The 15,788-nt window shown below is 34.3% G+C and overlaps 1 protein-coding gene across 5 annotated transcripts in view; it reads right to left on the reverse strand.

Annotated features, from left to right (window-relative positions):
- Window positions 1-15,788, reverse strand: part of LOC112652441 (A disintegrin and metallopeptidase domain 3-like) — a 95,505-nt gene that overhangs the window by 62,746 nt on the left and 16,971 nt on the right. For all 5 annotated transcript variants that reach the window (XR_007402615.1, XM_049094836.1, XM_025435992.3 and 2 more), the window contains one exon: window positions 6,899-6,961. Coding sequence is in view for 4 of the 5 variants with exons in the window: in XM_049094836.1 (XP_048950793.1) it covers window positions 6,899-6,961 (63 nt within the window). In the remaining variant the exon portion in view is untranslated. The remainder of the gene's footprint in view (window positions 1-6,898; window positions 6,962-15,788) is intronic.

Consider the following 15,788-nt stretch of genomic DNA (forward strand, 5'->3'; position numbering starts at 1 on the left):
TAGGCATAAACCTAGAGACTTCATATATTAATCAATAATCTTAAGATGAAAAGGTTGTGATTGACTTCCTCTTCACACATAGAGAAATTAAGAGTCAAAAGTTAAGGTTCCAAGATTCCGTAATTACAAGGGTAAGAACCAGGACTCAAGTCTCCAACTAACTACACTACTAAGTCTTTTTTTTCCCCACTATAGTATGCTGCCATCATTTGTCTTCATCCCACTAAAACATGACTATAAATCCTGGATAAACAGCGTACTTTCTAAATACAGACCTCTGAGGACCATAACAGTGAATAATTTCAAGAATATGTCTTCATTCAAAGGAACAGAAGTCATAATATTTTCTCTAAATATTTCTAATTATGTGTATGTACACATTTCTAAGTGTTAGCAGAAAATATAAAAAGTGGCATCTTGGTATCTTCAATAATCTAATTTTCAGCAAGTCTGCCAAAAACTACTAATAGAAAATTAAATATAATGGATAGACTTCTCTGATTTGGACAAAAGAGATGTTATCCTCCCAGGTCCTTAGAAACTATTTATACTTTATTTCTCTGTATGTAGCCTATCCCAATAAACTATATTGCATAGTTACACAATGCAGCATGAGTGATATGAGTGAAAGTGATCCTTTGCAAAACTGAACATATGAAAAGCAAGACAAAAGAATACAAAAATATGACTATGGAAATAAACCCATATATTTCAATAGTCACAAATTATCAACAGACCAAATATTAGGTAAATGAGAGAAACTATTGAAAAAATCCACTACATGCAAATTAAAATAAAAACCTCTAAATTATGAGTACATAGAGATATTAAGAGTCAAAGCATGAAAATATACACCAGGAAAATAATAGACAAAAAGCATATATTATACGATAATTATATTAATCAATGCAATAATTACATTAATATTTAAAAAGCTTAAAAGCAAAAAGTGTACATGATAATTATCACAGTGCATTAATATTCAATTATTAAGAAAAATGGAAGAATTCTAAACTTGACTATAATAGCGTAGCAACAAAATGTATAAAACAAAATTTAACAAAATTAGAAATTATCATAGTGAGAGATTTTTACATAGTTTTTTTAATCATTAATAGATCAAACAGGCAAATTAATACAAGAATTTTCAAATTAAAGCAAAACTTAGATATGATATGTATAAAAACATATAAAACAATGAGACTTTTTTTTCAAATATACATAGAGGTTTTACATAAATTGACTTATATTAGGCCATAAAACAGTTATTTGAATATAAAACATAAGTGTCACTTAGATCACATTGTCCAATCACAATGCAATTTAGTTATAGTAATATGTATAGTGTTATTTGATAAAAAGTATTTTAATCATGTTATTTTTACTTACATGGATAACTCTAAAAGCTCCATGATGCAATTTATAACTTACTTTCAAACAGAGAGAGCACAAGTGATAATGGGATACATTGTAAAACAATAAGTCTAAGAAAAGAGAATATAGGTGTTGTTTCATTATTCTTATTTTTACAGCTTTCTTAGTGTATGTGCTGCCGAAGCGAGCACTATTTTTACAACTTTTATGAAAGTTTGAAAATATTTCCAAGTAAGATGTCTTAAAAATGAAGATAAAATAAAGACAACTGCATATGAACAAACGCTGAAGAGACCTCATCAACAGGCTAAACAAAAAAATCAGAAATACAGACCAACAAAAGGAATGAAGAGTCTTGGAAATGTTAAAATGTGGAAAAAATGAAGTGCTTTTTTCCTTTCCTTAATATCTTTAAACAAATCAATATTTTATTTAAACTAATTCATTTTGTGGTTTATAACATATGAAGAAGTAAAAATATATTACACTAATATCACAAAGAGGTTTTATGGAATTTTACTGTTGTAAGGTTCTTACATTGTATGTGAAGTGGTATAACATTAATTCTAGATTGTAAAAAGTTAGGAACATTTCATTGGAACACTAGAGAAACCACTGGTGTAAGATATGGGGATAAAGAGGTACAGCAGGAAAAAAAAAAACAGTATGGGAAATAAAAGCAAGTGCTGAAAATAATCCACTAATCCAAGGGTAACAAAGGAGGAACAAAGAAGTAAATCATTGATGGGACAAATAGAACACTAATAGGACAATAGCACTTAACCTACATCCATATTTATCAGTAATTTTGATAGACATAATTCAACTGAATTTCTAATGAAGAGGCAGAGATTATCTGACTGAATAGAGAAAAAAAAAGACCTACCAATATTGTTTACAGAACTATACTTTAAAATTTAAGATAGATAAACCCAACATAAAAGAAGAAATACTAAGCATATTTTAAGGAACTCCTCCAAGTTTTTAGTAGTTGGGTTTCTTTGTTTTGTTTCGCAGGATGTCATTTGCATTGAAAATGCCTTCTGTTGTTACTGGAATGGTAAGAAGGTACCCAGCTAAGTGGAGAGAGGAAAATAGGCCATCTAGATTCAATGTTAGCAACCTGATGGGAGAAGCTGTGGCTAAACATAATTCCACCACCTGTGATCTTGATTTTAGGCCAAATACTATTACTCCCATGTAACAACAAAAATCAAAATCTAAATGCTCCTGGGGTTCAGTTAAGATGGTGGAATAGTAGGAGGATCCTATGTTTGCCTCATCTCTGGAACAAAGCTAGTTAAAATGTTAGATCATTCCAAACACCCAAGAAATCAATCTGAGGACTGACAGAACAAACTGCAGAACTTGGAGGGAGAGAAGAAGTCACATCATAGAGGGTAGGAGGTATGGAGACATGATTTGAGGGAGAAAAGAACCACAAGTGCTACAGAGGAAAGGGAGCTCTGACCATGGAGAGAAGGGAGAGAGGAGAGAGGGAAGGGGAGAGGGAAAGAGAGAAGTGCACAGGGGATCACATAAGAAAAACTCTCCCCCAAAATCATTGACTGGGAAACAAGAGAGGCTGATTATCTTAAGTGTTTACAACCAGCAGAGCTCAAAGACTGGTGTTTTATTAGTTCCATGCTGTAATTTGTATGGAGTCCAGTGGGTGCTGCCGTGCTCCTGTGGAGAAGGAGGGTAGATGCCAGGAGCTAATGATGCAATCTGAAGATCCCCAGGGATGCACTGGGAGAGACGTTCCCCTTTCTTGGAACGCATCTAGGAGAGGTGACTTTCCCTGTCAGAGACAAAAGAGCTGGTGGGCACCATTGTGCTCCTCATCACCCTTTATGCATGGGGGACAGAGACATCTGCTGAGGGTGGCTAACCTGGACTTGGTTGGGCTTTTTGCTGTGTGTTACTCTAAACTCCAAACTCCTGTGCATTGGTGCAACTGCCCCTTTGGACAAAGTGGTACAAGCCTCAGCCTGGCAAGACCCTCACCCCGAAGATCAGCATGGGTCTTTACCACAATGGGTTCTTAAAGTTTGGAGTTTTGAAACTCATCCAGTGTGTCTGAAATAGAACATAGGTGCACTGCATGGCCTGGCAGGCAGACTACCCAGACACAGACAGGGAGAAGGCAGGGATCTGAGGGATGCCTCTGACACACAAGAGGAGACTGTTTGCTCTTCTATGAGGGCTTCCTGGACAGCAGTGGACATGAACTCACCTCTTTAGGGACAAGGGGTAGGGCTGGTCCACTTTTCTCCCATACTCATCAGCACAGACTGACTTCAGTGAACAGCACCGTTCCATCAACAATAGAGGCTTAAGCTGATTACAAACCACTCCTGCTTATGTTCTGCAAGTGCTTCTTAACTAGGGCAAGTGTGCCTGAGAGCAGCAGGTCCCTACCCCAGAAGACCAGCAAAAACCTCCTTATGCACCAAGTCTACTGACCATAGTGCTGCAAAGCTTCAGCTCAAGTGGAAATAGCATCAGGCTTCTTTTAACAGGCATACCAGAGCACAGCTAGTTAAAATTCACCACACTCTGGACAAGGTTCAAACTCCCCCACTGCAGACAAGGAGAAACTTCCTGAAGCATCAGGCCAGGAAGAGTATATGACCTCTTCTTAGCAAAGCCATTACTCCCAGGAGCAAGAAACATAACAGGCTTTCCTAACACAGAGAAGAAGACAGAGACCTAGACAAAATACCAAGATGGAGGAATTCATCCCCCAAAAAAAGAAGAAAAGGTCATGGCCAGGGATCTAATCAAAACAGAGATAAGTAAAATGCTTGGCCCAGAATTTAAAGCAAATCACAAGGATACAAGCTGGGCTTGAGAAAAGCATAGAAGACATCAGGCAGTACCTTCCACAGAGATAAAAGAACTAAACACTAGTCAGGCCAAAATAAAAAAATGCTGTAACATAAATGCAAAACTGACTGGATGTAATGACCACAAGGATGGAAGAAACAGAAGAATGAATAAGTGAATAGAATAATGAAAAATAATGAAGCTAGAATAATGGAAAATAATAAAGCTGAAAAGAAGAGGAAAAGAAAAATATTGGATCATGAATGTAAGACTTGGGGAACTCAGTGACTTCAATAATATAATAACTGATATCATGCAAGTACCCAAAGAAGAGAGGGGAAACAGAAGGTTTATTTAAGGACACAGCTGAAAACTTCCCTAATCTCGGGAAATAAATAGATATCCAAATCCATGAGATACAAAGAACTCCATCAAAATCAACAAAAGCAGGCAAACATCAAGACATATTACAGTAAAATTTGTAAAATACAGACATAGGGGGAAAAAATCCTAAAGGCAGCAAAGAAATCCCCAACTTACAAGAGAAGACCAGTAAAGATAGCAGCAGAGGTCTCCACAGAAACTTGGCAAACCAGAAGACAGTGACATGATATGTTCACCATGATGAATGGGGAGAATGTGCAGCAAAAATACTTTATCAAGCAAGGCTATCATTCAGAATAGGAGAGACAAAGAATTTCCCAGACAACCAAAAACTAAAGGAGTTCATGACCATGAAACCAGCCCTACAAGAAATATTGAAGGAGACTTTTGAGTGGGAAGAAAAGACCAAAAGTGACTAAGACTAGAAAGGAACAGACAAAATCTCCAGACACAATGACTTAACAGGTAATAATACAATAGCGTTAAATTCACATCCATCAATAATCACTCTTAATGTAAATAGAATAAATGCTTGAATCACAAGACTTGGAGTGTCAGAATGGATTAAAAAAACCAAGACTCGTTGATATATTGCCTACAGGATACTCATGATAGACCTAAAGAAACCTGCAGATTGAAAGTGAGGGGGTGGAGAAAAAAGCAGGAAGGGAAAAAGTCCTTAATCTACAAGGGAAAACAGATCAAGTTCACAGCAGATCTGTCCACAGATACTTGACAGGCCAGAAGTGAATGGCAGGCTATATCCAATGTGCCAAATAGGAAAAATATACAGCCAAGAATACTTTATCCAGCAAGACCAACATTCAGAATAGGAGAGATAAAAAGTTTCCCAAACACAAAAACTAAAGGAGTTCATGACCACTAAACTAGCCCTGCAAGAAATATTAAGGGGATATTCTTTGAGACGGAAAAAAAGACCAAAAGCTGTAAAGACTAGAAAGGAGTAGGCAAATTAGATTTCAATTTATATTACATAAAGTAGTTGGACACTATGTGAACTCAAAATTTAATTGAGTTAATATATTTCATTAATATGTGGGAAAATATTATTTTAAAAAACTTACAAAATAGTATATCTAAAACAAAAATGGGACGCCTGGGTGGCTTAGCAGTTGAGCATCTGCCTTTGGCTCAGGGCATGATCCTGGAGTTATGGGATGGAGTCCCATATTGGGTTTCCTGCATGGAACCTGCTTCTCCCTCTGCCTGTGTCTCTGCCTCTCTCTCTCTCTGTATCTCTCAGGAATAAATAAAATTAAAAAAAATCTTATAAAACAAGAGTATATTAATATATATGCATGTGTACAATTAAAACAGGACATGTATACATATGATTTATCTCCTGGTAATAAAATTATGTGTGGGGTCGCCTGGGGGCTCATTTGATTAAGTTTCTGACTTCAGCTCAGGTCATGATCCTAGAGTCTTGGGATTGAGCCCTGCATCAGGCTCCCTGCTCAGTGAGAAGTTGGCTTCTCCCTCTACCTCTCACCCCACTGGTGTTCTCTCTCACTCTCTCTCTCAAATAAATAAATAAAATCTTTAAAAAAAACTGTATTTTTTCTTTATTATTTTTTGTCTATTCTTTACTGTTATTGATTTTTTAAATTATTTAAAGATCCAAATATTTCCTTTTTTAAAATTATTTCCGTTTATGACCAAAATCATGACATTGTGACACTTGTTAAGATACTTTATGCAAAAATATCAGTGATAATGGACAAATCTGATTTTTTAACTTGCTACTCATATGACTTTGCTCAAAGTGATTACATAAACAAGAATTCCATAACTAAATGGATATTCCTATGAATAAATCTCATTTTCGGAATACAGAACTTCCACTAGAGAACTCAAGCAATTATACAGCCAGCATAAACTAATCTCATAAAAGAGAATATTTAACGATAAGGGTCTAATAAACAAAATAGCTTGTTTTAAAACGGAAATCAATTCAAGGAAAAGAATTCACCACATTACAGAGTGGATTCAGAAATATCTATAGCTAGTTGTAATCCAATAGTTATACTGTAGTAGAACCCTTGCATACATACATATACATCATTGCTAGAATTCTATACTGATTTGGAAATCAATACCATAAATATTGGTCCCTGTATATCAATGTAAAAGCAATTAACAACGTTTTTTTTATATCCTGCTATCCTAAGATACATATTGTGAACAGAATGAAATATCTGTATTGCAAACAAGGCAAGTTTCTTTTTCATATTCCCTTTGAACTTAAACACAGGACAAAGATATGATGCAATTTATCAATAGTACCTACCAAGGCTTTATCCATAACGACTTGTATTTTCAAAACTCTTTTCAATAGCACATCTGAATTTTTCTGTGAAACAGAGAACATGCATTAAATAAAACATTTTTAAAATTCTTATATTGTTTGTAATTATCATGAACATTACCTACATATATATGCACATAATTACATACATACATACACAAAGAGAGGTATAGATACATAGAAAACCAGATAGATATAGATTCATCAAGATATAATTAGAAAATAAGAGAATACCCACTGAATAAATAAGTAGATTCAAAATACAAATTTTAGGAAGAAATCAAAAGATTTTACCTATATTCCTGATAATTAGAATCCTCAAAAAATTACTGGAGGGAGAACCCATGTTTCCTTCCTCTGAAAACCTCTTCCCCAACCTTGAAGTTAAATGAACTTCCACTGACTGTCCTCCAAATGTTGCCTCTATATTCTCATTATTTTAATTAACTGTATTAACTTGTGGCTTATATTCAATAGAATGCATCCATTTTAAGAATACAGCTATAAGAATTGGTACTAATGTAAATACCCATGTAACAATTTCCAGAAGTAAGATAGAGAAAATTTCCATTTTGCTCTGCCAAGTCAATCATCCACATGGCTGAAGGCAACCAATTGACCTGTTTTCTCTTACCATAGGTTAGAATAATCTATTCCAGAATTTCATATAACTGGAATCATATAGTGTGTACTCTTTTGTTTCTGACTTTTTTCCCTCAGCATTCACTCATGTTGTTGTGATTATTAATTCATTAGTTTTTACTGCTAAGTAGTATGTCATTTTAGAAATATACCATTTTATAAATATACCATTGACCTGTCGATGCTGTGAAAGATGGAATAAAATGGTGTCACTTATGTAAAATGTGTTTTAAAACATAACTGGGAGGACATAAAGGAGGTAGGCCTTATGCACATCCTCACTGGGTAGAACCATGAACTTTTGAACTGGGCCCAAACTTAAATATTCCTAGGGCCCTGCACAAACTTATCTGCAACTTGCTAATAGTAACAAATTTTTACTTAGTGACAGCCTTAAGAACCAATTATGTTTAGCCTAGTTTACGTTTCTGCTAACAATCAAAATCTTTGTAAACATATGCAGGCAGATTATAAAGACATAATAAATAAATATTATGACATGAATAAATCTATGAATATCCATGTACAGATCATTGTAAAGTTATATTCATTGTTCTTGGTAAATATTTAAAAATGGAATACTTGAGTCATATGGTAACTGTGGGTGTGTAAAGTAATACAAAAGTACCAGATTGCTTTCTAAGATAGTTTGATTATTCTAGGGTCTTTGCATCTCCTCATGAATTTGAGAACCAATATGTGTGAAAATGTTTTCTGGAATTATCAAAATTGGGATTATACTGAATCTACAGATTAACTGAGGGGAAATGAACATTTTAACAATGTCAATATCTTTATTCCTTGTGACCTTGCTCTTATAGCAAAGGGACACTCTTACAGTCCTGATTGTTTGACAGAATTTCTTTTTAATCTATACACACAGAGTTAGGTCACTAAAAACATAAGGTTATTTTTTTCCTTTAAACAATGTATGCCATTTTTTTTAATTTTATTTATTTATCCCTGAGAGATACAGAGAGAGAGAGAGACACAGACAGAGACACAGGCAGAGGGAGAAGCAGGCTCCATTCAGGGAGCCTGATGCAGGACTCGATCCCCGGACTCCAGGATCACGCCCTGAGCCAAACGCAGAGAGAGACTCAACCGCTGAGCTACCCAGGTGTCCCTGTATGCCATTTATTATTATTCTTTTTCCTATTTAGCATCCAGAAACTCTAGTAAAATGCTGACTGGCAATAGTGAGGGCAGGCAGGCTTGAGTTATTCCTAATCTTAGGGTCTGTTTTAGTCAGTGCAGGTTGTAACAACGTATACCACAGAATAGCTGGCTTAAACAGCAAACCCTCATTTCTCACAGCTCTAGAGGCTGGGAAGTTCAAGATCAAGGCCTGAGCAGATGCCCTTGGGTAAGAGCACTCTTCCTAGTTTGCAAATGGCTGCCTTCCTCTCACAGGACAAAGCAGAGAGAGAGAAATCCATATCTCTTCCTTTTTTTTTTTTTTTTTTTTTAAATAAGAGCATTAATCCCATCCTTAGGGCTCTACACTCACAAATGATCTAATTTAACCCTAATTATTTTTCAAAGGCTTCCTGATGCCATCTTCCTGAGGGTTGGAGTTTTAACTCAACTCTCAGGGGAATTTGGGGAACACAGCATGCAGTCCATAACAGGTAAAACATTCAGTCACTTACATTTATTAGGTTAGCTGTAGATACTCACAGATGTTCTTAATTAGATCAAAGAAGTTTTCTATTCTTAGTTTTTATCATGAATGGGTATTGAATTTTGACAAATGAAATTTCTAGAACAACTGATTAGATCTTATGGCTTTCTACATAACTATGTTAAATTGTTTTATTTAATTCCTCTTTTTTTTGTACTAATTTAGTAATAATGTCTCAAAATCCCATAGTCAGAATTCTTGAAAGAATATTTTTATACTATAATGGCAACTGGACTGGGTAAAAAAAGAGTTGGGATATCGTATACCCCCTAAAGAAGCCATTCTCAACATCCTCTCCATAGATATTCCTGTCTTATAAGCACTTCATTTTGGCAAAGGCTAAAAAGCCAATCTTGAGTTTTTCCATATTTGTAGTTGATTTTCTTTGATGCCAAAAATCCTATAGAATATTTATAAAGTCCAGCATATTAACAACATTATATATATCTGGGTGTTGCCAGTTTCTATCATAGTTTCTTGAGAAATTTTTCAAATTTAGGACTCTTTTTTCCAACGTTTTATTCTTTAATAACCTAGAATACTTTGGGTGCTAGTTTATTCATGAATGACAATATTATCTAGAATTTCTATTATCGTCTTTCACACTCCATTAGTCAGGATTCCTCAGAAAAACAGAACACTTATTATAATTTGTTATAATTAGATTTATATAAGGAATTGGCTCACATAATTATAGAGGCTGGCAAGTTCAAAATCTACAAAGTGGGCCTGTAGGCTATAAATCTACAAAGTGGGCCTGTAGGCTATAAATCAGGCTGAGGTACATTTCCAGACTGAAGGCAGCTGGCTAGAAGATTCTGTGGGAGGGTCCATCCATTTGTCCTATTCAGGACATCAACTGATTGGATAAGGTCCATCCACATATGGAGGACATTTCTCCTTTATTCAAAGTCCACTGATTTAGATGTTAATCTTATTCAGAAACACCCACAAAATTTGACCAACTGTCTGAGCAATATGTCCCAGCCAAGTTGACACATAAAATTCACCACCACACATTCTTAGGTTTTTTTCTATCATCATTTTATATAATTGCTTTCTAGACTCCTAAACCTGACTATAATATCACGTATTGGGGTTTATCGTAGTGTCTATTATTCATTAGCTACTTATCAATGGCTTTCAATTTTAAAATAGCTTTATTTTTCTCTTACATTTATTTCCTGAGCTCTTCCAAGGATCTTTTAAACAGATTATATAAATGTAGACCATTAGACTACTATAGAATGTATATCTCAGGGCTCACATTATCTAGGTTTGAGTTTTATTTCTATATCTTAACAAAGAATTTTCCAGAATAGTAATTTAAACTCTAAATCTCTGTTTCCTGATCTGAAAAGGGGGACAGCCATACTAACTTTTAGAATTGTTCAAAAAATTGGAAAGACAGAATATATGTAAAGCTCTCAGAACAGTATGTGGCACCTATGAAGCAGTACATGAATATAAAATAGTTTTTTCATTCACTTTGGATTTTGTGTTTTTCTATATTTATATTTCATATACTTCATTTATTCTTTTCTAAATATTATTATTTTAGAATATGTAGGTCTTTCAAGTCAAATCATTCTTAAACAAAGGGTAGAGATTAATGATTTTTATTATACTTTTGCTTTATTATAAGAAATAACCAATTATCTAAGGATGTTTGCTCCCTTCTCCAAGAGAACAGATATCAATGAGACACCTGTCCAGATTCAACTGTATTGAGGTAGGGATGCACACACCCTTCTCCCCTTACTCTTGACTAAATTCAAAGAATCTAATTGAGGACTCTTATGGGCCCCAAATCAGAGCTAGGAAGGGAATTAACCAGGAGAGTTTCATCCACTTTGATATTTTCCTGAGCAAGACATAAACCTGTTAAGCCACTGACAGTTGGAATTGCTTGCTTCAAAATCTTCTGGGATTTGACTTAATAGCAATTCTCATGAAAATACGGGATGAGGACAGAAGCTTACACAGCTCTTCCATCTTTTCATGTGATTGAAATTTCATGATATTTGGCAACTATTATTTGTGAATTTGGTTGTGATTGCTTTTGGGCTACTATCTTCAATCAGGAGGAGATCAGAGTCTCTCTTTTTCTGTTTAATTGTTGTTTGTTTTACTTTGAGGGAAGAATATTTCACATTAGGAGGAAAGAAAATTTTTAAATTTCAATAAAATATCTCAGTTATGTAGTTCTGGCTTCATACAGAATTACAGATCAGAAATTACTTTGCCTCAGTTTAAGTAATTGTGGTATTGCCTTTCAACTTCCAGTATTGCTGCTGGGAAATTTCATGCTATTCTGCATCCTGACCATATATAGGAAACCAGATTTTTTTTAAAATATCAGTTCAGGGATGCCTGGGTGGCCCAGTGGTTGAGTGTCTGCCTTTGGCTCAGATTGTGATCCCAGGGTCCTGGGATCAAGTTCCACATCAAGCTCCCTGAGTGGAGCCTGCTTCTCCCTCTGCCTATGTCTCTGCCTCTCTTTCTGTGTGTCTCTCATGAATAAATAAAATCTTTAAAATAAATAAAATATCAGTTCAGAAACTCACTTTAAACAATTCTGATAAGTTTTCATTTTTTTGAAGATTGATTGATTGATTGATTGATTTGGGGGAGGAGAGAAAGCAGGAGCAAGTGGGAGAAACAGAGGGAGAGGGAGAAGCAAACTCCCTGATGAGTAGGTAGCCAGATGTGGGGCTTGATCCCAGGGCCTCAAAATCATGACCTGAGCAGAAGGCAGACACTTAGATGACTGAGCCATCCAGGTGCCCCTCTGAGAATTTTTCTTGGATTATTTTGTGATTTATTAATTTCAATTTCCTGTTTATTCATACTGGGAACTCCTGTTGTATTACCCATCTCTTATTTTAATTTAAATATCTTATCTCTTGATTTTCCTTGTCATTTGTCTTTGTATTTTACTTTTTGTGTGATTTCTGGAATTTTATCTTGTGAACTTCCTATGGAGTTTTCTTTCTTTTTTCATTTTTATTATCATACTTTTAAATCCCTAAGAACTATCACTTATCTGCTAAGTGTTTTATTTTTTAAATAGCACTCCATTCCTAAATTTATGGATGAAATATTTTGTCTAACTCCTCTAAGGATATTGCCATTTTATTTTCTTCACCCTCTGTATTTTTTGGTACCTCAAACTTTAAAAACTTGATCTTTTCATGTCTCTATCTTCCATGTTAAATTGAGCTCTCAGCAGCTTATTCCAATATCTTGATGACCACATATGGAATTTTTGGGTATTGTCTTTGGAGAAAGCAATGTGTCTTGGTTGGGAAAATGCTGTCAACATAAATAGTTTTGATTCTTTTGGCTGGTTTAATTCCTTTCTGACGAGTCTTCCAATACACTTCTCAGAATGTATAAGCCTGGTTCAAATATCCAGTGTGCCAATTGGAAATTAAACACACAAGTTTCAGTATGGTATTCCTCTACGGGGAAATACAATAGGATATCTGTGACTGCTGTCCCCATTTCATAGACTCCCCAAAGAAAGCAGTCTTCAATTATCTCTCAGTCTACAAATAATTCATTAGGAAAGGAAACCAGGATGGCTAAATACTTACACATCTTATTTTCAACCAATTATCTTAAGTCCCTTTAAAATTATTTCTTAAGGTAACTGTACATGCAATTCCAGAAACATTTGAATAGTAATGTAGTATGTGTCACATTTCCCATAGCCTATTCCAATTCCTATTTCAGGATTTCTATTCCTTTAGTGCCTGGGATTTTTGATCACATCTCTTTAAAGAATGAAGAGGTAGACAGTGGTGGACAGCAAAGCAAAGTTTATTGAGTGATAGTACAAGGCTCCCAAAGAGGGAGGGGACCCAAGAGGTATGCCATTTTGGTGTTCAAATCAAGGGACTTTTATAAGGTCTTCTGCACAACTATTTTAAGCAAGTAGAGTGTGGGCCCTCTGCAGATTGGTTGCTAAGGCATGCTAATCAGGGTTTCAATCATGTACCTGTCTACCTATCAGGTTAATGTTTAAATTCTGATGGTCCTTGTTGGACTGACATCTGGGGACTTATGTCTTAACTGTTTCAGCTCACAACAAAATGTCAATAGTTGCATCTGAGGATGTTTTGCAAAAGTCACTTTTACAGAAGTTGCAAAATGGGATGCTATTGTGGTCTTTCTAAGCTGTAAAACAGGATAGTAGTCCAGTTTTGTCTTAGCTGGCCTGGCTCCCTGTCTTCTTGGTGGGGACCCTGGCCCTGACTACCTAATTGTCCAACTAATTCCTAACATTATCAGTTTAAGATTCATCTTTTTGGGGGCTAAATCAGCTATCTGCTATTTGATACCCATTATTATTTCTTCTGTTCTGTATGTGTTTATATGTTTATGCCACTTCAAAAATCCCTTTCATTTAGTGGGTTTCTTAAAAGGGATAAGAGGGATAAGTGCATGTGTTTAACATGTTTTTAATAGATAAGCTCTTTACAGTATTTTATCTGGTTTCTGTTCTACTTTTCAACTCTTTGTGTTTACTTTTATGAATATAAAAATATGCCTAAAATATGTTTTTATGTTATTCTTTCTGTTCCCTTTTAAAATCTGATATATAATCTCTTCATTCATGCTCATAAAAGCACTAGTCATGTGATAATATGCTTAACTAAACCTATAGATCTAAGCCTATCAAATATAGGATGAAAAGCAACTTTCGAACTATTTCATGAAAGATAGAAAATTCACAAACATATATCAATATTGACTTATCTCCATTCCTGCAATGATATATTTGGTTTTGTCTTTGGTTCTGACATTTTTGTTTCTATTTTAATTCATTACAACATTTTGTTTTGTACCCAAACTTTCCATAATGACTTCATTAGCTTGATCCACTACATTAGAAAATATGGTATGGTAAGCAAATAATAATAGTAATAATGATTTTTATTTATCACTTTTTAAATTTTTCTATATACTATGCTAAGTAATTTCCATTTATAAAGTTAATCTTTAAATAACTGTATGAGTCATGTATTATTTTTATTACTGCTTTTTCACAAGTAAGAGAATTTATACACAGAAAAGTTATATTACTCATCCAAGTTCTTAAAGCTAAAATGGACAGACTTGTAATTCAAACCAAGGCAACTAGGATGGTATGTTACCCCTATCCTGTCTGATCTCTCTCATTGCTAATTCACTGGAGGAGGATGGCTTCAAGTACAGTGTTACTTGAATTTTCTGTCCATCCCTTCAGGTTCTTCCTCTGCCACAGAATATTCATGGAATCCTTCAAGTTTTTCAATTTACTTATGTGATAGTACTCTGTTTCAGTGGTGAAAATTGTCTTCATTTGTATCCAGTGTTGTACTGCAATATGCAAATGGTTTAAAGAAATGGCATAAAGTTTGTAGTCATCTCTATATCTTTTATTATTTTTATGAGTTTTTGTAAGGGCAGCTTTATTAACCTGTATATGTACCAATATCTTTGACAAAATAAACACAAGCAAATTAAAGCAACAGAAATGGAATTCATCATAAATTCAGTTCAAGTATCATTCATTACTATTTTACTTTGCTTCTCTTTAAAATGATATCCAACTGTGATGAGAATATGTGGACAGAGATTCATTCATTTTAGCCACTGATGATGAAAAACAAAGCTGTTCAAACATTTCCAAGGAGAAAGTTAAAATATATATTTTTTTGAGAGATACATTATGTGTATATATATTCTTTGAGATATATATATTCTTTTGAGATATATATGTAAATATATATATATTAATTTTTTAAAAGCCTCAAATAATTCATGAATGTATCTTCATATACTCATATATATATTTTTTTGAGATATATTTGTATATATCTCAAACAGTCTTTGGAAATATGCCCACCCTAGATGTAAGTGTTTATAATCAAAGTGTGATTGTTTAGAACTGTGCTACATTCATGAAGTACATTTCTTGATTAAAGTAAAAATATAAAAATGGAAAGGGGCACCTGGGTGGCTCAGTCAGTTAAGCATCCAACTCTTGATTTGGGCTCAGGTCATGATCTTAGGATCCTAGGATCAGCCCCACATCAGGCTCCATGCTCAGTGGGGCACCTGCTGAGGATTCTCTTTCCCTCTCTCTCTCTGCCCCTCCTCCTGCTTGTGCACACTTTCTCCCTTTCTCTCTCAAATAAATAAATCTTTAAATATATATATATATATATAAATATACACACACACAAATAATGACATAATTATATAACATATACATTTTAAGTCTATATATAAGTTTATTTTAAATTTTATATAAATTTTAAATTTTATATAGATTTATATATATAAATGGAAATAACCTATATACATTTCATAATTATATAACCCATGTACATGATAGATAGATAGATGGATAGATAGATATCACAAAAGGGTATACATCAAATGGTTGTAGTGGATTCCACAACCTCATTTACCTCTAGAAAATGGTATATGGTCCATTCTTATTTTCTTACATATGTATATGTTTATTTTAATAGATGTTAAGCAATATACTTA

This window comes from Canis lupus, chromosome 16, assembly GCF_003254725.2.
Source record: "Canis lupus dingo isolate Sandy chromosome 16, ASM325472v2, whole genome shotgun sequence".
NCBI lineage: Eukaryota > Metazoa > Chordata > Mammalia > Carnivora > Canidae > Canis > Canis lupus.